The 24,424-nt window shown below is 33.4% G+C and overlaps 1 protein-coding gene across 2 annotated transcripts in view; it reads left to right on the top strand.

The window, feature by feature from the left end:
- ATRNL1 (attractin like 1) overlaps positions 1-24,424 on the top strand; it is a 737,371-nt gene that overhangs the window by 202,207 nt on the left and 510,740 nt on the right. For both annotated transcript variants that reach the window (XM_014849275.3, XM_070482616.1), the window contains exon 19: positions 8,536-8,673. In XM_014849275.3, coding sequence (XP_014704761.2) covers positions 8,536-8,673 — 138 coding nt within the window. The remainder of the gene's footprint in view (positions 1-8,535; positions 8,674-24,424) is intronic.

Below are 24,424 nucleotides of genomic sequence, written 5' to 3'. Positions count from 1 at the left end.
ATTACTCTATCCTCACCAACCTTGGTTATTGTCTGTCATTATTATTCTGTGGATGTGAAGTGGTAGCTCATGGTTTTGATTTGCATTTCCCTTATGGCTAATGATGCTCTTTTCATATGCTTATTAGCCATTCATGTGTCTTCTTTGGAAGATATCTACTCAAGTCCTTTGCCTATTAATTTTTTTTTTAATTATAGAACTTTAAGAATTGTTTATGTATTCTGGGTAATAGACCCTTATCAGAGATGTGATTCTCAAATATTTTCTCCTATTCTGTGGGTTGTCTTTTCACTTTCTTGATGGTATCTTTTGAGGCACAAAAGATTGTTATTTTGATGATGTCCAATATATTTAATTTTTCTGTTGATTGCTTATGCTTTTTGTGTCAGATCTAAGAAACTGTTGTCTAATTCAAAGTAATGAAGATTTACATTCATATTTTCTTCTAACTTTTTAAATAATGTTAGCTCATACATTGAGGTCTTTGATCCATTTGGAGTTAATTTTTATATATAGCGTGAGGTATGGGTCCAAATTCTGTCTTTTGCCTATGGATTTCAAGTTATCCCAGCACCATTTATTGAACAGACTATTCTCTCCCCCTTTAATGGTCTTGGCACCCTTGTTGAAAATCAGGTGACCATAAATGTATGGGATTATTTCTGGACCTAATTCGATTCCATTGATCTGTATGTCTTTCCTTATGCCACTACCACACTGGTTTGATTATTGTGACTTTGTGGTAGGTTTTGAAATTGGAAAGTGTCAATCTTCCAACTTTTTCCTTTTTTTTCAAGATTGTTTTGGCTAGTTTGGGTTCTTTGTAACTCCTTATGAATTTTAGAATCTGCTTGTCTATTCCTATAAAAAAGTCTGTTGGAATCTGATAGATATTGCATTGAATTTGTAGACCAGTGGGATGAATTGCTATCTTAATATTAAGTCTTTCAATCTATGAATATAGGATGTCTTTCCATTAATTTCTTTCAGCAACGTTTTATAGTTTTCAAAATACAAGTCTTGCATTGCTTTGGTTAAATGTATTCCTAAGTACTTTATTCTTTCTGGTACTATTGTCAGTGGAATTATTTTCTTAATTTCATTTTCGGATTTCATTTTAAGTGTATACAAATACAATAAGACTGATTTCTTTATAATTGATCTTTTATTGTACAATGTTGCTGAACTCATTTATTAGCTCAAATAATTTTTTGTGGCTCTCTTAGAGTTTTTTATATGTAAGATCATGTCATCTGCAAATAGAGTTAGTTTTACATATTCTTTTAAAATCTAGATGCCTTTCAATTTTTTTTCTTGCCCAGTTGCCATGGCTAGAATATCCAGTACAATGTTGAATAGAAGTGAGAAGAGAGAGATTTTTGTCTGGTTCCTGATCTTGAAGGATTTCAGTCTTTCACTGTTAAATACTGTGTTAGCTGTGAGGTTTTCATACATGTTCTTTTTCAAGTTGAGATAAATCTCTTCTATTTCTAGTTTGTTGAGTATTTCCCATCTATTGAGATGGTCATGTGGTTTTTTTCCCCCTCTTTCTCTATTAGTATGGTGTATTGCTTGATTGATTTTCATATGGTTAAACAATCTTGCCTTCCTGGGATAAATTCCACTTAGTCATGGTGTATAATCCTTTTTATATACTAATGGATTCAGTTTGCTGATAGTTTTTTGAGGACTTTTGCACCTGTAATCATAAGGGATATTGGTCTGTCATCTTCTTTTCTTGTGATAACTTTGTCTGGTTCTTATATTAGATTAGTACCGATCTCACAGAATGAGTTAGGAAGTCTTCTTTTTGCTTCCCTGTTTGGAAAGTGTTTGTGAACTTGGTGTTAATTCTTCTTTAACCATTTGGTAGAATTCATGAGTTAAGCCAGCTGATCTTGGGCTATCCTTTGCTGGTACTTTGTTTATTACTAATTCAATCTGTTTATTGTTATAGCCTCTTGATGTTTTCTATTTTTTCTTGAGTCAGTTTTGGTAGTTAGTATCTTTCTAGGAATCTATCCCTTTTATCTAAGCTATCTAATTTGTTGGCATACAATTGTTCATAATATTTCCTTATTATCTTTTTTACCTACTCTTTGTCGGTAGTATGCCTCATCTTTCATTCCTGATTTTAATAATTTGTGTCTTCTATATTTTATTCCCTAGTCAGTCTAGCTAGTTTTGTCAATTTTGTTGATCATTACAAAGAACAAACTTTTGGCTTTAGTGATTTTCTTTATTGTTTCCTACTCTGTATTTTATTTATTTTCACTTTAAGCTTTACTATTTCCTTTCTTTCGCTTGCTTTGAGTTTAGTTTGCTATTTATTTTTTAAGTTTCTTAGAGTGCAAAGTTAGGTTGATTTGAGACCCTTTTTCTTTTTTAATGTAGGCTTTTACAGCTATAAATTTCTTTCTGAGCAGTGTTTCTGCAGCATCCTGTAAGTTTTGGTATGTTATTTTTCTGTTTTAATTCACCTGAAAGTAATTTTTAATTTCTCTATGATTTGTTCTTTGATATATTGCTTATTTAGGTATGTGATGCTTAATTTCCATATATTTATGATTTTCTCAAATTTTTTCTGTTATTGATTTCTAATTTTATTTCATTGTGTTCAGAGAGCATACTTTATATGACTTGAGTTCTTTTAAGTTTATTAAGGCTTGTTTTATGACCTAGTATATAGTGTATCCTGTAGAATGTTTCATGTGCACTTGAGAAGAATGCATATTCTGCTGGTGTTGTGTGGATTCTTCTGTTTATATCTGTTTGGTCCAAGTGGTTTTTAATGTTGTCCAAGTCTTCTGTTCCCTTGCTGGTTGTCTGTCTAGTTGTTCTGTTTATTATTGAAAGTGAGGTACTGAAGTCTCCAACTATTATTGTTGAATCGTGTATTTCTATTTTAATTTCTGTCAGTGTTTGCTTCATGTATTTTGAGGATCTGTTGTTACGTGCATGTATGTTTGTAATTTTTATGTCTTTTTATTATAAAATGTCCCTCTTTATCAGTAGTAATATTTTTTAAAGTCTATTTATCTTATATTTGTGTAACCATTCCAACTTTCTTATGGTTGCTGTTTGTATGATATGTGTTTTCCATCCATTCACTTTCAATCTATTTGTATCTTTAGGTGTGTCTCCTGTAGATAGTACATACTTGGATCTTTGCTTTTTACATAGTCTATTAATCTCTGCATTTTGATTGAACTATTTAATCCATTCACATGTAATGTTATTATTGATATAATCGGACTTATGTGTATTTTACTTTTTTCCCCTATATGTCTTATATTGCTTTTTGTTCCTCTGCCTTTCATTTATTTATTTTTCTCTAGTAAGTGAATATTTTCAAATGTGATATTTTAATTTATTTAGTAATTTTCACTATATTTTTGAGTTATTTCCTTAGTGTTTGCTCCAGAGTTTACTATATACATCTTAACTTATTAAAATATGTTCCAAATTTATACTAACTTAATTCTAGTGAGATAAAATAATGTTACTTATATGGGTCTATTCTCTTTCTTCCCTTTTTGTGATATTGTTATAGATATTACGTCTGTATATGTTGCAAACCCAACAATACATTTTTAATACTTCATATAACTTTGTCTTTTAAAGAATCTGAGAGAAGAAAGGAGAGCAAAGATATATTTATAGCTTTTTTTATATTTACCATTTCTGGTTTTCTTCATTTGTTCCTGTGAATCCAAATTGCCATCTGGGAATACCACATAATATCCTTAGCCCAGTATAAATTTTCCCACCCACTTCCTTTGTGCTGTTGTTGGGAAATATATTAGATTTGTATGTGTTATAGGCCCAACAATTTGATGATAGGTATCTTTTTAAATATAAGTTTTAATAAGTCAGTTAACAGCAGAAAGGAGATGAAATATGTATTTTTACTCTCTTAAATAGTGATGTAATTACTGTTACCAATGCTCTTTGTTTTATTGTGTAGAGTTGAATTACTGTCTGGCGTCATGTCCTTTCCCCCTGAAGAACTTCCTTTAGTATTTCTTGTTAGGTGAATCTGCTAGCAATGAATTCTGTCAATTTTTTTTTTTTTTTTTTGGTTTGTGCAAATGTTTATTTCACTTTAATTTTTGAAAAGTGGCTTTGCTGGATAGAAAATTTTTGGTTGGCGGTTTTTCTTTGAGAGCTTTAACTATATTATCCCTGTTACTGGCCTCCATTGTTCCTGATTAAAAGTCAGTTGTTAATCTTATTTGGCTTCTTTGTAAGTGAGGAGTCATATTTTCTCTATTTTTAAGATTTTTCTCTTTGTCTTTCATCATTTTTATTATAGTGTGTCTGTTTGTTGATCTCTTCATGTTTATTGTACTTAGAGTGTGTTAAGATTCTTGAACGTGTAGGTTAACATTTTGATCAAATTTGAGAAGTTTTCAGGAATCATTTCTTCAAAGAAATTTTAGCCTCCTTTCTCTCTCTCCTATCCTTCTAATATGCCCATTATACATATATTGGTGCAATTAATGTTGGCCCACATTTATCTGTGGCTCTGTTCATTTTTCTTATTTCGTTTTTCCTCTCTACTTCAGCTTGTATAATCTCTATTGCTCTATCTTCAAGTTTGCTCCTTCATTCTCTGCCAGTTCAAATCTGCTGTTGAGTCTCTCTAGCGTATTTTTCATTTCAGTTATTGTACTATTCTATTCCATAATTTTCATTAGTTCTTTTTTTATAATTTCTGTGTGTTTACTGATATTCTCCATTTGATTAGACATTGACTAGACATACCTACCTTTCCTTCTTTAAGCATGGTTTTATTATTTTTTTGTCTTTATTTGAAATATTTTTATTGTCCTTTTATTCCCATTCTTGTGGTGTCAATTTTATTTTTATTATCCCTCTCTTTCTCCTGACTCTCCTTTATGATGCTTTGTAATTTTTCATTTTGAGGTTTAATTCAGTAAATATTTTTTCATGTATGTCAGAAGTTTGCAAACCAAGGCCTGAAGGCCAAACCTGATCCACTGCTTTTTTTGTTAATAAAGTTTTATTGGAGTATAGTTATGCTCAATTTTCTGTGTATTGTGTATGGGTGCTTTTGCACTACAACAGCAGAGGTGAGTAGTTGTGACAAAGATTGTATTGTCTGCAAAGCCTAAAATGTGTACCATGTGGCCCTTTACAGAAATATAAAGTTTTCCCATCTCAGTTCTGTGGTATTTTTGTGTGACCTGAGTTCTAGAAGTATTTCAAGGGGTCATTTACAGCTGCTTTTGCAGCATGTATGAGGCTTAACTTCATTACAGAACAGGTTTTACATTAATGTTTGATGTTGAGGTTTCTCCACCATGTGGACAATGTGGATTTCAACCCAACACATATGCCTGGGATAGGCTTTATGTTCTCATAAGTGACTTTTTTCTTTCGTACACATGGTCTAGTGTATTTAAGGTTCTTCTCTGCTTCTTTGGGCTTGTGATGTGTTTTAGTACCTTTTTCACAGAAAGGGGCTGCAACTGAAGGCTTCTAGCATTATAAAAATGGTTCAGCTTAGCTCCCTTTCTTGAGGATACCCAAGATTGTATCTCCCGGCCCTGCTGGGTTTTGAAACTCGTGCCTCCTAGCTTTTGCTTGTCTAGCTCATGTATAGTAAAATTCTGCCAAGCTCGAACTTCTCCTCAAGATTCTTGTTTTGAATCCCTGCTTTATGTCTACCATCTGATAATTGCCTTTTGTTTTAAGGTAGGCTATGTGTTGAAAATGTTTTGCGTAGATTTTAGCCTTGATTTTTTTGTGTATATAGTTTTTAATTTTATTGAGAATGTCAGGAAGGTATTTTTAAATGTTTTACATCTGTTTTTGAGAGCACGTATTTTTCAAAACTATGTACTATATTTGCATATCAAATGCTGAGTTTTTCATTATGTTTTATTTTCATTTTTTTATTGTTTGTGTATCCATAGATGAAGAGCCATCTGGTCTGGTTTAAAAATTTAGACAAAACAGTATGGATGGCTTCCCTTTAGTTTTATTCATGTTCCACAGCTAGGTTGTTATTAGGACCTTTAAAGTACCAATGTATCCTGGAAGAATTATTAGATGCAAGCTTATATTACCTGTTGCTCTAACACCCTGATGGTAGTGAGAAGTAAAATATAATGATAGGATTACTAGTGTATCCTTTTCTTGTTTGTGTTTGATACAGTCATTAGGCCTGGGTCCCACTGTCTATAACATGCTTCCTCCTTTGCAATACCATACTAGTTACAAGCTATGACTATAGCTTGTTGGAAATTTTTTGCTAGAAATTTTGCCTGCAGTTGGGTCTAAATTCAACTAGCTTTCTGCATGGTATATTCACTACATGAAACATCAGACTTTCCTGTATTACACTTCCAGCAGCTGTATGGAGGCATGCCAGTGATATGCTTCTTGATTGCCCTATGGCCCACAACTGCCTTCAGAACTTTCTCATTTTCAGGAAGGGACATTTGAGTGACATTATGCCAGGGGTCCTCTTTTAATTTCCAGAAGTATAGTACTTTACTACTTTCTAGTTTGATTTGTGTAGTTGTTACCATTCCCAAATTCCTGTTGTTGCTGGCAAGTTTTCTTATTATTTAAATGGTGATCTGAAGGGACGATGTTAGATGTGATTGCTAAATTTAGCCATTTTATGTAGAAATTAAAACATCTGTTTTTCTGATGAAAAAAATGTAACCAGGAGTTTCATGAAATATTTATAGTAACCTATTTCTTACTTTGACTTTTTCAGGTAATGTGTTACATGTGGGCACTCAATAAATTTTGTTTTTACCTGAGTGAATTAATTAGTGTTGTCATATAATAAATTTTCTATGAAATAACAACTTAAACTTTTAAGCAAAATGTTAAAAAGTTAAAGTTCTTAACTTTATTATTTCTTATTATAGAAGTGATATGAATTTATTGTAGAAAATTTATGATGCAGAAAAATCTTAATAAATGAAGATAACCATCATTAACTTTTCCAAAGGCACATTTATACATTTAAAAACAGAATTATGATCATCTTAAACATAATGTTTTGTATCTTTATTTCACTTAATTTATCATCATTTTCCCTTGTTATTAAATTTTCTTCTAGTTGTTTCATAATATAATATAAAATTTGAAAACTACGTTATAGTTTTCCTCAATTTCATAAAGAGATGATGAAGATTATTTAGCATTTTCCCATGATGACTCCATGTCATTTCTATAATGTATTACAAGAGAGTTATACCTTTGAAAATTTCTGTAAGATATAAGTATTTTGTTCTTGCTCTTTTTGCGTATTTCTTTGCCCTTTGGTGTTAACTCTTGTTGATGAAGTTATGCTAGTCTCTTGGGATTTCTCTCTCACTTTCAAATTTTCTACAAACAAGAGGTACAGTATTTAATGTCTGGTCTTTTGATTCATGCTTCCTGATAGTGCATTTGTTTCTGTCATTGATTACCTGTGTGACTTTGGGTAGTTGCTTAACCCAGACTTCCTCATCTTAGAAGTGGTCCAAAAAAATAGCACCTTCCACATAGAACTGTTGTGAGGATTAAATGATATAATTCATGTATACCATCTGGTAAACTATATGGCAATAAGTGGTATTTGCAATATTTTTAAACGTATGCAATATGTACACTGACCAATCGGAACAGATGCCAGCCACAAACAATTGGAATCGATTGAACACTGGCTTTCCTGGCTACAGTGAGAGATAGCTCAATTAAATGCTATCTTAGCTGTAATAATGATGAAAATGATTGTGAGGGTGATAGTGATGATGTTTGGGCAAGCAGTTATCAAACTATGTCAATATTATGCCTCAAATAGTAACTAAAGGTACAAGTTTTTATGTAACAGTTTTATCTCTCAGCTGAAATTTTTGGATTCTGTTATAATATTAATATCAAACATATTAAATCTTATTTTATGAAGACATAAAAAATCTCATGCTTTAAATCTGATTCTGTTTATTTCACATTCAAATCAAATTTCAGTCAAGCCTTGAAGCTTTTCTTAGCCAAAGAAGATAAACATTGACACATATTAATTTAAAAGTGCTATTTTTGTTAATGTATTTTCTAGAAGTAAGGACATGGTGCTACACAATTTTCTGTATTTATTGTTCTGATGTTATTATGTGTAAATATAATTAAGATGCATTTTAACATTTTTTAATCAAAGCTATATTATTCAGTCTTGTATTTATGTAAGTTAATAGACATACTATTCACACGAATCTTTAATGAATACGTTAAAAGTGTTTCCCCCTTAGCTATAACTTTTATATTTCGGTTTATCTCTAGTCCCTGCATTTTATAGAGCATAAGGCAAAATTTCAACACCGAATTTATTGTAGATATTGTCCTGCATTAATATTTTGAGCCACATGTATTATACATTAAAAAAACTTGGAAAATGTCTTTTGGGCTTTGCTGCCATTCAGATTTTTAAAATAAATTCTTTGTTTTGATAGCTATTTTACTTGGTATTGTTAAGTAGTTATTTGTAATATTTTTTACTATTTTCTTTAGCTTGCCAATGTAATGGACATAGCACTTGCATCAATAATAATGTGTGTGAACAGTGTAAAAATCTCACCACGGGAAAGCAGTGTCAAGACTGCATGCCAGGTTATTATGGAGATCCAACCAATGGAGGACAATGCACAGGTAAGTATTTTTGCTTTTATTTTAGTATATTTTTAATACAATACAGAAAGAAAATTGAGAAAGATAACCTCTTGTGGAAAATATATTTTATTAAAGAAATTTTTTCCATTGTCTCAATATTTTTAGAAGGTAATATATATTTATTAGGGAATATGTGAACTATAAAAATTCTGTGATATACTTGCTTTAAAAATTTTACTTTTTCTTATTTCTAAACAAGTACCTGTTTATTATAGGAAATTTATCAAATGCAGATAACTTAAAAATTACCTACAATCTCACTATTCAAAAATAATCACTGCTGATTGTTTTTTTTAATGATAGAAAGTTATCATTTTGACTTTAGAAATAAGAAATAATTAAAGGTTTTCTGTATGCCTTGCATCAGATAAATTTTTTTTGGACAAGGTAGGTGGGAGTATAGCATTATATTTAAGAGAAAGGGTTTAGAATCAATCCTGGGCTGAAATCCTAACTCTGCCACTATTTACATGTATGGCCTTGGCTAATTAGTGTAATGAACCTCTCAGAACTTCATTTTTCTCAATGTAAGAAAGAGGTGAAAATACTTCCTTGGATTGTTGTAAAGATCATATGAGTTTCCATGTCATGGAGGCACATGTAGCAGGAAGTGAAGCACATTAAAAGAACCTACATAGGGGCCAGTCCCGTGGCCAAGTGGTTAAATTTCTGTGCATTCCACTTCAGCAGCCTGGGTTTGTGGGTTCAAATCCTGCCTGTGGACCTACTCCACTCGTCAGCCGTGCTCTGGAGGCATCCCACATATGAAAAATAGAGGGAGATTGGCACAGATGTTGGCTTGGGGCTAATCTTCCTCAAGCAAAAAAAGAGGAAGATTGGCAATGGATGTTAGCTCAGGGCAAATCTTCCTTACCAAAATAAAGAGAAAAAAGCATATATAAGTGCTAGCTATTACCATCACATTTTTCGTTCACTAAACCCTACTTTTCTCCATCATTCTTTCTATGCTGCTGTTTCCTTTTCCTACTTTTTAAAGAATTTTTGGTCTTTCTTTTAAAATTTTCCTTTTAAATTGTAATTTTATAGTAATCTTTCTTTATCTCTAGGTTAGTCCTTGTCCCTTAAATTTCTTTTTATTTCCTTTAATTCCAAATTTAGTCTTTCACTTTATCTTTAAAATACTTTTGTACATAAAAAAATGGATTTATATACTTTATTGAAACGCTTTAAGGCAACTTGTTCACTCTAACCTTTTTGGTGGGACAAAACAATATAGCGTACTATGGTTAGAAATTCCAGCTCTGTATTCACGCAAAAGGTTGGAAATCTGCCTTGCCATGTACTAGTTGATTTGTGAGTTTCTTTTTTTTTTTTAATTGAGTTATTGATAGGTTGCAATCTTATGAAATTTCAGTTGTACATTAATGTTTGTCAGTCATGTTGTTGGTGCACCACTTCACCTTTTGTGCCCACCCCCCACCCCACCTTTCCCCTGCTATCCACTAAACTGTTCTTGGTCCATAGTTTTAAATTCCTCATATGAGTGGAGTCATACACAGATTATCTTTCTCTCGCTGGCTTATTTCACTTAACATAATACTCTCAAGGTCCATCCATGTTATTGCAAATGGAATGATTTTGTTCTGTTTTGCAGCTGAGTAGTATTCCATTGTATATATGTACCACATCTTCTTTATCCATTCGTCTGTTGATGGGCACTTAGGTTGCTTCCACGTCTTGGCTATTGTAAACAGTGCTGCAATAAACATTGGGGTGCACAGGACTTTTGGGATTGCTGACTTCAGGCTCTTTGGATAAATACCCAGTAGTGGGAAGGCTGGATCGTATGGTAGTTCTATTTTTAGTTTTTTGAGGAATCTCCATACTGTTTTCCATAGTGGCTGCACCAGTTTGCATTCCCACCAGCAGTGTATGAGGGTTCCTTTTTCTCCGCAACCTCTCCAACATTTGTTGCTATTAGTTTTAGATATTTTTGTCATTCTAACGGGTGTAAGGTGATATCTTGGTGTAGTTTTGATTTGCATTTCCCTGATGATCAGTGATGATGAGCATCTTTTCATGTGCCTATTGACCATCAGTATATCTTCTTTGGAGAAATGTCTGTTCATGTCTCCAGGCCATTTTTTGATTGGGTTGTTTGATGTTTTGTGGTTGAGTTGCGAGAGTTCTTTATATATTAAGGATATTAAGCCTTTGTCAGATATATGACTTGCAAATATTTTTTCCCAGTTAGTGGGTTGTTTTTTTGTTTCAATCCTGTTTTCATTTGCCTTGAAGAAGCTCTTTAATCTGATGAGGTCCCATTTGTTTATTCTTTCTATTGTTTCCCTTCTCTGAGAAGGCATGGTGTCCGAAAAGATCCTTTTAATACTGATGTCAAAGAGTGTACTGCCTACGTTTTCTTCCAGAAGCCTTATGGTTTCAGGTCTCACCTTTAGGTCTTTGATCCATTTTGAGTTTATTTTGGTGAATGGTGAAAAAGAATGGTCAATTTTCATTCTTTTACATGTGGCTTTCCAGTTTTCCCAGCACCATTTGTTGAAAAGACTTTCTTTTCTCCATTGTATGCCCTCAGCTCCTTTGTCAAAGATAAGCTGTCCATAGATGTGTGGTTTTATTTCTGGGCTTTCAATTCTGTTCCATTGATCTGTGCACCTGTTTTTGTACCAGTACCATGCTGTTTTGATTACTGTAGCTTTGTAGTATGTTTTGAAGTCAGTGATTGTGATGCCTCCCGTTTTGTTCTTTTTTCTCAGGATTGCTTTAGCAATTCGGGGTCTTTTGTTGCCCCATATGAATTTTAGGATTCTTTGTTCTAATTCTGTAAAGAATGTCATTGGGATTCTGATTGGGATGGCGTTGAATCTGTAGATTGCTTTAGGTAGAATGGACATTTTAACTATGTTTATTCTTCCAATCCATGTACATGGAATGTCTTTCCATCTCCTTATGTCGTCATCCAGTTCTCTCAGAAAAGCCTTGTAATTTTCATTATATAGGTCCTTCACTTCCTTAGTTAAATTTACCCCAAGGTATTTTATTCTTTTTGTTGCGATTGTGAATGGTATTGTATTCTTGAGTTCTTTTTCTGTTGGTTCATTACTGGAGTATAGAAATGCTACTGATTTATGCAAATTGATTTTATGCCCTGCAACTTTGCTGTAGTTGTTGATTACTTCTAACAGTTTTCCAATGGATTCTTTGGGATTTTCTATATATAAGATCATGTCGTCTGCAAACAGCAAGAGTTTCACTTCTTCCCTCCCTATTTGGATTCCTTTTATTCCTTTTTCTTGCCTGATTGCTCTGGCCAGGACCTCCAGTACTATGTTAAATAAGAGTGGTGATAGAGGGCATCCTTGTCTCGTTCCTGTTTTCAGGGGGATGGGGTTCAGTTTTTGCCCGTTGAGTATGATGTTGGCTATGGGTTTGTCGTATATGGCCTCTATTATGTTGAGGTAGTTTCCTTCTATGCCCATTTTGTTCAGAGTTTTTATCATAAATGGCTGTTGGATCTTGTCAAATGCCTTCTCTGCATCTATTGAGATGATCATGTGGTTTTTATTCCTCAGTTTGTTGATGTGGTGTATCACGTTGATTGATTTGCGGATGTTGAACCATCCCTGTGTCCCTGGTATGAATCCCACCTGATCCTGATGTATGATTCTTTTGATGAATTGCTGAATTCTGGTTGCCAAAATTTTGTTTAGAATTTTTGCATCTATGTTCATCAGTGATATTGGCCTGTAGTTCTCTTTTTTCGTGGTGTCCTTGTCAGGTTTTGGTATCAGCGTGATGTTGGCCTCATAGAATGTGTTAGGAAGTGTTGCATCTTCCCTAGTTTTTTGGAATAGCTTGAAAAGGATGGGTATTAAATCCTCTCTGAAAGTTTGGTAGAATTCCCCAGGAAAGCCATCTGGTCCTGCGGTTTTATTCTTTGGGATGTTTTTGATTGCTGTTTCAATCTCTTTCCTTGTGATTGGTCTGTTCAAATTGTCTGCCTCTTCTTGAGTGAGCTTTGGGAGACTGTAGGAGTCCAAGAATTTATCCATTTCCTCTAGGTTATCCATTCTGTTGGCATATAGTTTTTTGTAGTATTCTCTTATAATCTGTTGTATTTCTGCAGAGTCTGTTGTTATTTCTCCTCGCTCATTTCTGATTTTGTTTATTTGAGCTTTCTCCCTTTTTTTCTTTGTAAGTCTGGCTAGGGGTTTGTCAATTTTATTTATCTTCTCAAAAAACCAGCTCTTTGTCTCATTGATCCTTTCTACTGCCTTTTTCATTTCAATAGTATTTATTTCTGCTCTGATTTTTATTATTTCTCTCCTGCTGACTTTGGGCTTCATTTGTTCTTTTTTCTCTAGTTCAGTTAGGTGTGCTTTAAGGTTGCTTATTTGGGATTTTTCTTGTTTGTTAAGATGTGCCTGTATTGCGATGAATTTTCCTCTTAATACAGCTTTTGCTGTATCCCATATGAGTTGGTATGGCATGCTATCATTTTCATTTGTTTCCAGGTATTTTTTGATTTCTTCTTTAATTTCTTCAATGATCCATTGCTTGTTCAGTAGTGTGTTGTTTGGTCTCCACATCTTTGTGCCTTTCTCAGCTTTTTTCTTGTAATTAATTTCTAGCCTTATAGCACTATGATCTGAGAAGATGCTTGTTATTATTTCAATTTTTTTAAATTTGTAGAGGCTTGCCTTGTTTCCCAACATATGGTCTATCCTAGAGAATGTTCCGTGTGCACTTGAGAAGAATGTGTATTCAGCTCCTTCAGGGTGGAGTGATCTATATATGTCTATTAAGTCCAATTGTTTTAGTTTTTCATTCAGCTCCGCTATTTCCTTGTTGATTTTCTGTCTGGATGATCTGTCCATTGATGTGAGTGGGGTGTTGAGGTCCCCTACTATTATTGTGTTGTTTTTAACATCTTCCTTTAGGTCTGTTAATAGTTGCTTTATGAATCTTGGTGCTCCTGTGTTCGGTGCATAGATATTTATAAGCGTTATTTCTTCCTGATGAAGTGTCCCTTTGATCATTATATATTGTCTCTCTGTGTCTCTCTTTACCTGTCTTATTTTGAAATCCACTTGGTCTGATATGAGAATTGCAACACCTGCCTTTTTTTCCTTGCTATTTGCTTGAAGTATTGTCCTCCACCCCTTCACCCTGAGTCTGTGTTTGTCCTTGGGGCTGAGGTGTGTTTCCTGGAGGCAACAAATTGTTGGATCTTGTTCTTTAATCCATTTTGCCACTCTGTGTCTTTTTATTGGAGAGTTCAATCCGTTCACATTGAGAGTGATTATTGATGCATGTGGACTTAATGCTGTCAATCTGTCGCTCATTATCTTGTTTTCCTGTGTTTCTTTTCCTGTGTGCTGTAGACTACCCATTTAATACTGCAATTTCTTATGCTGGGTTTCTTAGATTTTTCCTTATCTATGATTTGTGACTCTGTTCTGTACTTTATTTTAGTGTCTACCTTGAAGTTTGTATTTAGAATCTCGTGTATAATATAGTCTGTTCTCTGGTGGTCTCTTACTTACTCGACCAATACTGATTTAGACCCTTTGCTCTTCCCCTCCTAAATAATTATATTCATTTTTTATTCCAACTCGTCTTATTAATTTGTAGTTAGAGTGCTAAGATCGTCCTTGTTTTGGTAGTTTCCTTATTTTTACCCTAATGCTATAGTTGAATATTTGCTATCCTGTTCTGGTTCTATCCATCGGTCTCCCTAGTATGTGGATTGTGTCCCCTTTTTCCCTTTTTTCTTTTCTCAAGTATGAGAGCCTTCTTGAGGATTTCTTGTAATGGAGGGCTTTTAGTTACAAATTCCCTTAACTTTTGTTTGTCTGGAAAAGATTTAATTTCTCCCCCATATCTGAAGGAAATTCTTGCTGGATAGAGTATTCTTGGCTGAAGGTTTTTATCCTTTAAAGCTTTGAATATATCACTCCATTCTCTCCTAGCTTGTAGGGTTTCTGTAGAGAAATCCGCTGACAGTCTGATAGGGGCTCCTTTATAGGTTATTCTCTTTTTTTTCCTTACTTCCCTGAGTATTCTTTCCTTATCATTCCTATTTGCCAACTTTACTATTATGTGCCTTGCGGTGGGTCTTTTTACATTGACAAATCTAGGAGATCTAAAACCCTCCTCGACACACATTTCTCCGTTGATCCCTAGATTTGGGAAGTTCTCTTCAATAATTTCGTTAAGCACACTTTCTGCTCCATTTTCCTTTTCCATATTCTCGGGAATTCCCATGATCTTTATGTTCTTACTCATCATTGAATCCATTATCTCTCGGAGATTTTCCTCATTTTTTAAAATTCTTAGTTCTCTTTCTTCCTCCATCTGGCGCCATTCAGCCTGTCTGTCCTCGATTATGCTGATTTGCTCCTCTAGGTTGTCTACACGGGCATTCAGGGAATCCGTATTCTGTTTTATCTGGTCCATTGTGTTTTTCATCTCAAGTAATTCTGTTTGATTCTTCTTTATGATTTCAATCTCTTTTGTGAAGTAACTCCAGAACTTGGCTTGTTTCTCTATCTTTCTCTCTACCTCATTGAGTTTTTTGATTATAGCTGCTCTGAATTCATTATCACTTAGTTTACCTAATTCCAAGTCCTCAGGACTTAATTCTGTGTTTTTATTGTTTTCCTTCTGGTCTGGGGCTTTTATAAATTGCTGGATGGTAGAGGAGCGGTTTTTTCTCATGGTGGTAGAATTCAGTTGCAGTTACAGCCTGTCGCCAGTAGATGGGGGTCGGGAGCGGTGTGTTAGCTCTCCGCCTTGTGGCAAGATGGCTGTGCCCACTGACTTTGTTAGGGGGGAGGGCTGTTAGTAACACGCGCCGGTCTGGGTTCAGATCAGTTCTGTTCTCTGGTCTCCCAAGGCCCTTGATTTATAGGGTTCCCGCGGACGGAAGCTCCCCCCGCCCCCCCCGTCAGCGGGTCTCCACTGAATAAGCGGCAAGAGTCCTGGATGATCCCCCGGTCGCGCGGCCTCTCCCCCGCTCCTTCCCGACCTGCGCCGCAGCGATGGCAGACTCTAGGGGAGGGAGCGATGTTCTCTCCTACGTTCCAGCGCCTCCGAAGGTGTAAGCAAGGTTTATGATCTCCACCTTGTTGGTATTGTAGGTCTCTAACAAGCTGGCATTATGTTTATTCTCTGAAATTCAGTTCTTCCAATCTTTTGTTGTATTTTGGAGGGGAGAGAATCCCGGGTCAGCTCACCCCGCCATTTTGCTCCGCCCACTCTTTTTTTCTTAAATTTTTTATCTACTTTTTCTAAATGGAGATTGCCTAGATAGCACCCACAGAAAAGCTTCAGTTGTCAGCTATGAAAAGATGACGAATCTTTAAAGAGCGAGTTGGCCTGGCCTAGTGTAAATAAAAATTTTAATAGTACCTACATATTAAAACCACCTAGGAAGCTTTAAAAAAAATATGGATGTCTGGGCCATTCCCTAAAATAATTAAATCAATATCTTGCTTGACATTGTAAGGTGATTCTTGGGCATTGATTCTTTTCAAAGGCTTCCCAAAGGACACTAATATGCACTCAGGGATGAGAAACATGGAGAGTGATGGGCTCAGCCTTTCAGTTGACAAAATTGCTCAGGCAATAGCAGGTTTGGTGCTAAGTGAAGCGAAGTGAATGGAAGTTTTGTGATATGGAGTGCTCTGACCTTTTTGAAGCTCTAATATAGATGAATTGGCTGACATTCACATTTTCTGTGTTTGAGGCCCTGTGTTCATAGTTTTTTATTCATTATCTCATCCCAAGTTCACAACAACTGTGTGGGAGGTATCATTTCTAGCCCCATTTTACATCCAGACCTAAATACACAAAGAAGTAAAATACCCAAGATCACACGCTGGTAAGAGGAAGAACATGTCTGATTCTTAGGCCTTGCTCTTAACTCCTAATGCAGAAATTATTTTAGTATGGACAGAGGAGACCCAGTAGCCCTTAGCCCAAGCCATAGCTTAGTGCTGTGTCCAGTGTGTAATAGGAGTTGCAGTAGATATGGGCACAGTGGAATCCACAAACTTTAGACTTACGTCTCTTGGAGTCATAGTATTTTGTTATTCTATGTTTTTCAAGTAAAAACATAAAGGCTTTGGAGCCATCTTGTTTTCCAAAGCTTTTTACTACTGAAATCTCAAGAATTTCATTGGACAAAAAGTATATTTCAGATAGATTATTTATATATGTTAATGTATTATTTCCACAACTTTAAGAAAAAAATAAAACGCTGGGATATTTTTTCACATTACAGTTTATATGTCTCTGCGGCCTTTTATGTATTTAATGTGTAGCTGTATATGTTTTGTTTTACTTTAATGACAGTGATTTCATGTATACTTTCCAACTTATTTTAATGCCTATATAATAGTGCATCAGATTTTTGTGAAGTAATTTACTTAATATATTTCTGTTATTTATGTAACACTTCTGACCCTAACCCCAATTTTAGAGCATTATTTTTTTAAATTAAGGTCAAATCCACATAACATAAAATTAACTATTTTAGGTGTGTAATATGGTGGCATTTGGTACATTCTTAATATTGTGCAATCGTCACCTCTGTGGAGTTCCACAACATTTTTGTCACTCCAAAAGAAAACTCCATACTTACTAAGCAGTCATCTCTGTCCCTGGCAACCACTAATATGCTTTCTGTCTCTATACGTTTACTTATGCTGGATATTTCGTATAAATGAAGTCATACAATGTAAGATGACCTCTTTTGACTGGTTTCTTTCGCTTAGCATAATGTTTTAGATGTTCATTCTTATTGTTGCTTGTATCCGTACTTCATTCCTTTTTTATGGCTGAATATTATTCCATTGTATGGATATACCACAATTTTTTAATCCATTTATTCACTAATGAACATTTGGATTTTTTCCCACTGTTTAGCTATTATGAATAGTGTTGATAAGAACATTACTGTGCAAGTTTTTGTTTGAATACTGGTTTTCAGTTCTTTTGTGTATAAACTAGGAGAGGAATTGCTGATTCATCTGGTTATTCTATGTTTAACTTTTTGAGGAACTGCCAAATTGTTCAAATTGTTTTCCATAGTTGCTGCACCATTTTATATTCCCACCAGAAATGTAGAGAATCCCAATTTTCCACATCCTTGCCAACACTTGTTATTTTCCATTTTAAAAAAAATTTGGCCATCCTATGGGGTGTGAAGAGATATCTCATTGTGGTTTTGATTTGCATTTCTCTAATGACAAGTGATATTAACTCTCTTTTCATGTAGTTGTTGGTAATTGTATATTTTCTTTGGAGAAATCTATTCAAGTTCTTTGCCCATTTTTTAATTGTTTTTTTTTATTGTTGAATTCTAAGAGTTCTTTATGTATTCTAGATACAAGGCTCTTATCAGATATATGATTTGCAAATATTTTCTTCCATTTTATAGTTCATCTTTTCACTTTCTTGATATAGCCTTTGAAGCACCAAAGTTTTCCATTTTGATGAAGTCCAGTTTATTTATTTTTTCTTTTGTCACTTATGCTTTTGGTGCATATGTAAGAATCCATTGCCAAATGCAATGTCATGAAGATAACCAAAGTATTATTTTAATTTTTTGCCAACGTAGGCAAAAGTAACATTTGAATAATTATATTAGCTACAACATGTTTTAAATTAGAATGGTAAGTTTTATCATTCCAACAGGCATAATGCTTTTAGAAATATGTTCCCCGTTGGGAATGATGGTATTCTGCTAGGTTTAAGACTAGTTTAGATATTCCATGTTAACTTTTGTTACTGGCATTACACATCTGGCAAGCTGAGGCACAATCCTATGGAAAACTAAAGAGAATGAAAGATAAATGCCTGTCTTATTCACTATTACACATTCTCTGGTAATTTATGAAGCTTTAAACAATTCCTTACGGTTTCCTTGTTTTCTAAAGTTGGCAAAATAATGTTTTGTTGTCTATGACTTCTCAATGGTGATGTGAGATATAAAGTCATTTTTATTTCTTAGAGCTGCATTAGTTATCTAACTAAATAAGCATGTCACATCTGGCAAATTATTTCTAATACAGCCGTGGCTAAAATCAATTTATAAAAAATGAGAAGTATAAATTTACTATGATTTCTTTACTTTTAGTTCATCTTATTGAGAAAACTGGATTTTTTATTAGTAGATAAATTTATTAAAATTCAAAGTCCATGATGATATTCAGGGAAAGAAGGAAATAGATTTATATTTCGATGGTGAGGCTTTAAATGTACTGCAGATTTAGGTATTATTTTTTAAATTCAATCTACTAAAGCCAATATAACATTGTTGTCAATATTATGGAAACATATTTGTAGATTTTCCTGAGATTGTTTTTAGACTATGGCCTATTTGTGGCTACTCTGTTATTATAATTAACTATTAAAAGTGTTTTATTATTAAAATTGTTTTATTTCTTATTAATGTTCAGGAAGATTTTGTGATACAAACTTACTCTGGCGTTGCCATCTCTCTATCTATCTGTCTATCTGTCTATCTATCTATCTGTCTATCTTTCTATCTATCTATCTATCTATCTATCTATCTATCTCTGTCTGTCTGTCTGTCTATCTTTGTATCTATGGAAGACTGTAACATTGGTAAGAGCTTGGACTTTGGAGTCATACTACTTGAGTCTATGTGCTGGCAGTGCCACTGTCACCTTGGGTAATTGTTTAACCTCTTAGTGTCTGTTTTCTCACCTACAAAATGCAGCTAATTAAATTTATTTTGAGGCTTAAATAACATAATTTACATATGAAATAATGTTTGTTTCTGGCAAATGTTAACTCTATAATGCTAGTTATTATTGCAAGTGTTATTATTAATATTATTACTATTTATAACATCAATAGGCTTAAGTATGTTCATAAAAATGTATAATCCAGACTTTTGGAACAATGTTATTTTTGTCATATTATTTCCAATCTGACATAAATTTTAGTAAAAGAAAATAAGTGAAACTTTCATTGAATAGAGGAACAGCTCAATACACTACACCAACTTAACACTCAATACACCACACTGCTTTGCAATGAAGGATTATCCTTGAATTCCACAAACAGTTATTGAGTACTTACTATATGCAAGGTACTGTATTAAGACTTAAATTTATATACATTGTGTGGGTGTTATGATAGCGTTATGAAGAAGCTGAATGATAGGGTCAGGGACAAAGAACTTAATTCTGATGGAAGGATCTGGGTAGGCTCTTGAGAGTCGAGGGCCATATATAACCTTCAGTTTTATGTGGTTGTGTGGTGTGCATGTTTTTCATTATAACTTGTTTTAAATGTGAGACAACTAAGCTATAATGTTAGTAATCTCAAAAATATTTTAATATCTTTATATGCATTTGTTGTACTTAATTGTTTGTAAAAAGATGTGCTGTAAGAAAAAACCTCTGAAAATCATGAAATATACAGACATTTGAAAAACTGCAGTCTTATATGACCAATAATTTTCTTCATCTAGGTCTTACTCTTTTTGTTAAGTTTTTTGCAAGATATTTAAAGGGTTTGGTTGATACTATGAATAGTTCTTTTCCTTTAACATTGTATTCATAATTGGTTTTAGTTAAGTCTACTTTTATATTTATTAATTTATGTATTTTAGTTCATTTTGTTGTTCTTTTTCTAGGTTTTTGAATAGTATACCTCTCTGATTTTTTTCTTTCTCTATTTTTTACTTTTAATAGTGATAAACAAACTCATTATTTTCCAGTTTGGGGAAAAAAATAGTTCTTTCAACATAGTGGCAGTTTTAGTTTTACTTTCATTTCTTATCAGCAAAACTTATGTTTTTCTTTCTGGCATATTATGAATACCTGTCCGTAGTAGACTTTTGCAGAAGAGTTTAATACTTTAATAAACACACTGGGCTATGACACCAAATATTCTCTGAAACTAGAGGGTAGTAAAAAGAAAGATGAAGTAACTCTTCTTTCTATCTACCAAGATGGGAGACTTTTTCATTTTAGACCCTTCTCACATATTGGAGATTGTTCACAGACGCTGAAAGTTTATAACCAAATGAACTTGAGCATTTCTTAAAATAAATATAAGAAGTTTAATTCTCTCAAACTGGGAGCATTGACCTGAATAATCTAAAAATGTAGATAAATGAAAATAACTTGACATGGAAATCTTATTTCTGTTAGTTCTTTTGACACAACAAAGTTTTCTGAGTACGCATTATCATCCTGTGTGGCCGAGAAAAGCCTGAGATTTTAAATATTCCACAGAGAGGCCATTTAATGAATAATTATGTAATTGTATGTAGATATTTAGTGTATGCTATAGCCATGAAGTTACACTTTGATCAAAGATTCTCTTCAGAATGACATTTTCTAGCACCTTTATTAACTCTCTCCCTTCCTCAAGATATCCCGCCCTGTTTCCTATTTGCACAAAGTTCTAATTTCCACCTATCCTAAATTAAATTAAACTTTTACTTCAACTTTTGGTATTTGGTTAGTGTTTTTTTGGGCTCCCAGGCCTGATGCTATAGAATATTTCCACCTCTGGTTTACAAGTTTTTGACAATGAAGTATGTCGTTTGCATGCTTTCTTTTCATTAATAAGTTCACTAATATGTCTCTTATGGAATTTTAAAAACTATTTAGTGGTTTTAGATCCACAGGGATAATACTTGTCTATTTGGGGGCAGATAGAGACCGTTATTTTATCTAAGTGTTCAATATTTCTCTTTAATTTCATCTGATGGGATGCTTAGCTCCCTTCTCATGTATTGCTTGAGGTTTTATGTTAGAAGGATCTGACAACTAGAATATACAACTATGTACTGGGGCTTTGGGAAGAAAAAAAAGAGGAAGATTAGCAACAGATGTTAGCTCAGGGCCAATCTTCCTCACTAAAAGGCATACTTTAAAAAAAAATTAAAAAAAAGAAGGATCTGCTACTATTTGGTTGTTCAAAAGTGACGTAAGATATTATAATTCAACAGTAGAAATGGCTCTTCCACTAACCTACAAAGGCGAGGAATTCCTATTTGCTTCAAATAACAGCCCTAGGATGAAAACTAAGAGGTAAATTTAAATTGGAGCATACTTGTTGTATTCTAAAACATATAAAACATTTATTTAATATACTATAGAAAATTGGAGGTTAACCTAAGAAACTCTAAGCATGTACTTGGTTTTATTCTGATATTTATAGATTTTTTTAAAAACCAAAATCAAGCTAAATGCCAATTTGGGCACACACTTTTCATTGCTCAAAGAGTGCACAAAAACTAATAAGTGATGGTGGAGAAGTTAATTATATATTAGAAATGCCTAGAGCAGGTGAAAGAAAGCATCAGCATAAATAGTCTCTGTAAATATTTCATAAACATATTGAAATCCTCCTTAATATATTATTTAAGAAGAAATGCCTTTCTCTCAAAGGTCCATTCTGTGTACCACAGGACAATAATGCAAATATTTGCTTTTCTCTTAATCACGTTTAATTTTAACTATACTTTTTATCTTGCTTTTTCTTTTATAAGCCAATCTTCTGATTTTATAATAACCATAAACTACATGTTTAGGCTTTAAAGGAAGTATATAAACATTTAATTGTATATGTAGTGAATAGTACAGCCTCCTTTATTAAGCGATTTTAACTTATTTTTTGACTTCCTGTTAAACATTTCTGTACAGGGCCACTGCTATACAAATTAATTAGTTCAAAAACTGAATTCAGTCACTTTATTATTTAAAAAATATTCTTACTTCACCCTCATCTTAATGATAATGCCATCCTTTTAGGCCCAGTTTCAATGGTACCTTTGATTCCTTCTTTTTCCTCAACCCTTACATTCTGTAAGGCTCTGTTCTGCCTCTGACATCTATCCCTCTTTTGTATTCCATCGCTCTTATTTAGTTTAGGCCCCCATGACTCCTCTTCTCTTCTGCTGCTGCTGGATGTTACAGGTTCTTCTGAAATCTGGGTTGAATTAGTAAATGAATACTCCCCATATACAATCTCTCCATATGTAATCCACTCTTACATTTCCTTTATAGGAGGAGAAACAAAGACACAATTTTCTTCCTAAAAATTTTCAATGATTTTATCACCACTTCTCAACTCTTTCATTGTCTCCAAAGTGTCTGAAACAAATTGAAAACTCTTTAACAAGACTTTCAAGTCCTCTTATGCTCTGACCCCAGATAATTTTTCTGGTTGCATATCTGGCCATATTTCATGTATTCTGCCACCTCTTTATTTCTCTTTTTCTGTGTGTCTACATTTTAGTTAATGACACTAATGTTGTCCTTGTCAGCCAAGCTCCAAGCATTGCATTAAAAAATATATAATTAATATTTAATGGTAGTTTATTTATGCCAGAAACATTGCTAAGAACTTTGCCTAAAGTTTTTCATTTTACCCTAAGCATTTTATAAAGTATACAAAATAGAAAATGATTATTCACAGTGCCTTACATCCAATAGCATTCGATAAATACTGGATCAAGGACTGAATAACTGAGTTTCACTGTCCTTTTTTTATTAGAGAAAGAATCATTTCTTAATTTCCTGCTTAATCTTTATTTAGGCACGTACAGGGGCTCAATATCCTAAGAAAACAAAATAATCTCTGTAAGTCAAATGGCCTATTTTAAATTATGAGAACTATCATTTTTCCAGTAGAAAAAAAGTCACGCTCTCTTAACAACAGATTAATGCATGGCAATAGTTGTAATTCAGGACTTTTTGTGAGAAAAATCAGATTGCTAAGATATTATTGATGTCAGCATTTCACGTTTATTTATATCAAAAAGAAACAGCTGTATTCTTTTTCCCCTTTTCATAAACCACACATTGATGAAAATTTGGGCTTAGAGCTGTAAATAAAAATGTAAGTTTGAAGAATAGAATTATAAGTCATGTGGCTATTTGAACGTTTGTCTTTACCAGAATTCTTACTATATTTGAAATCTAATGTATAGCATATCTACTAAATATCAAATATGGTTATGCTGGAATTATACAAAGGAAATTAAGTGGACAGGATTTCTTAACCTCCAGAAGTTATATGACAGATAGCAATGACGCAGCAATGAAAGGACCTAGGACCTTTGAAACAAGTACTGCCAATGGCTACTTTTTTGTTTGATATTATGAAAGTATATTCTTTGTATGCAACTTGTTTGAATAGTCCTTATGGCATCTTTTTTTCTATCCCTATTGTTTAGTTTTGGTTATAAGTTGATATTGCAACTTTATATTATAGGGGAACAGAAATATCATGTGACCATATAATGTCCCTCTAGTCTATGTCTAGGCTGTAAAATCATCAGCATATAAAATTTTCCAAACAAAAGGCCACTGTATGATGATTTCATAGGTGCTTATTCAGCATAAAAAGATAACCTCAAATGCTGACAACAACAGAATACTTTCAACACTGTCATGAAGTATAAATTTTAAACACTTGAATTTAAATTACATTTGTGTTATTTTAGCCTGAAGTTCAGCACCACAAGGGAATTCTCTCAAAATGAGCTTACATTAAAGGGTATTTTAACACAATTTTTTCTGTCTCAGAAATTATTAAAGCTGCTATACAATGATAATTCTTTTAAGAAACTCTGCAAGCATAACTACGTTCCATTTCTGCCACAAAGGATACATAGAAGGTTTATCCAAGTTTTTAAATATTAATGTGCATCATTTGTTTTTTAGTGTTCTGAATACAAGACAGTGTTAAT

The sequence above is a fragment of the Equus asinus genome, chromosome 2, assembly GCF_041296235.1.
Source record: "Equus asinus isolate D_3611 breed Donkey chromosome 2, EquAss-T2T_v2, whole genome shotgun sequence".
Lineage (NCBI taxonomy): Eukaryota > Metazoa > Chordata > Mammalia > Perissodactyla > Equidae > Equus > Equus asinus.
Note: the sequence above shows the minus strand (reverse complement) of the source record. Positions and strands in the feature narration are given on the sequence as shown.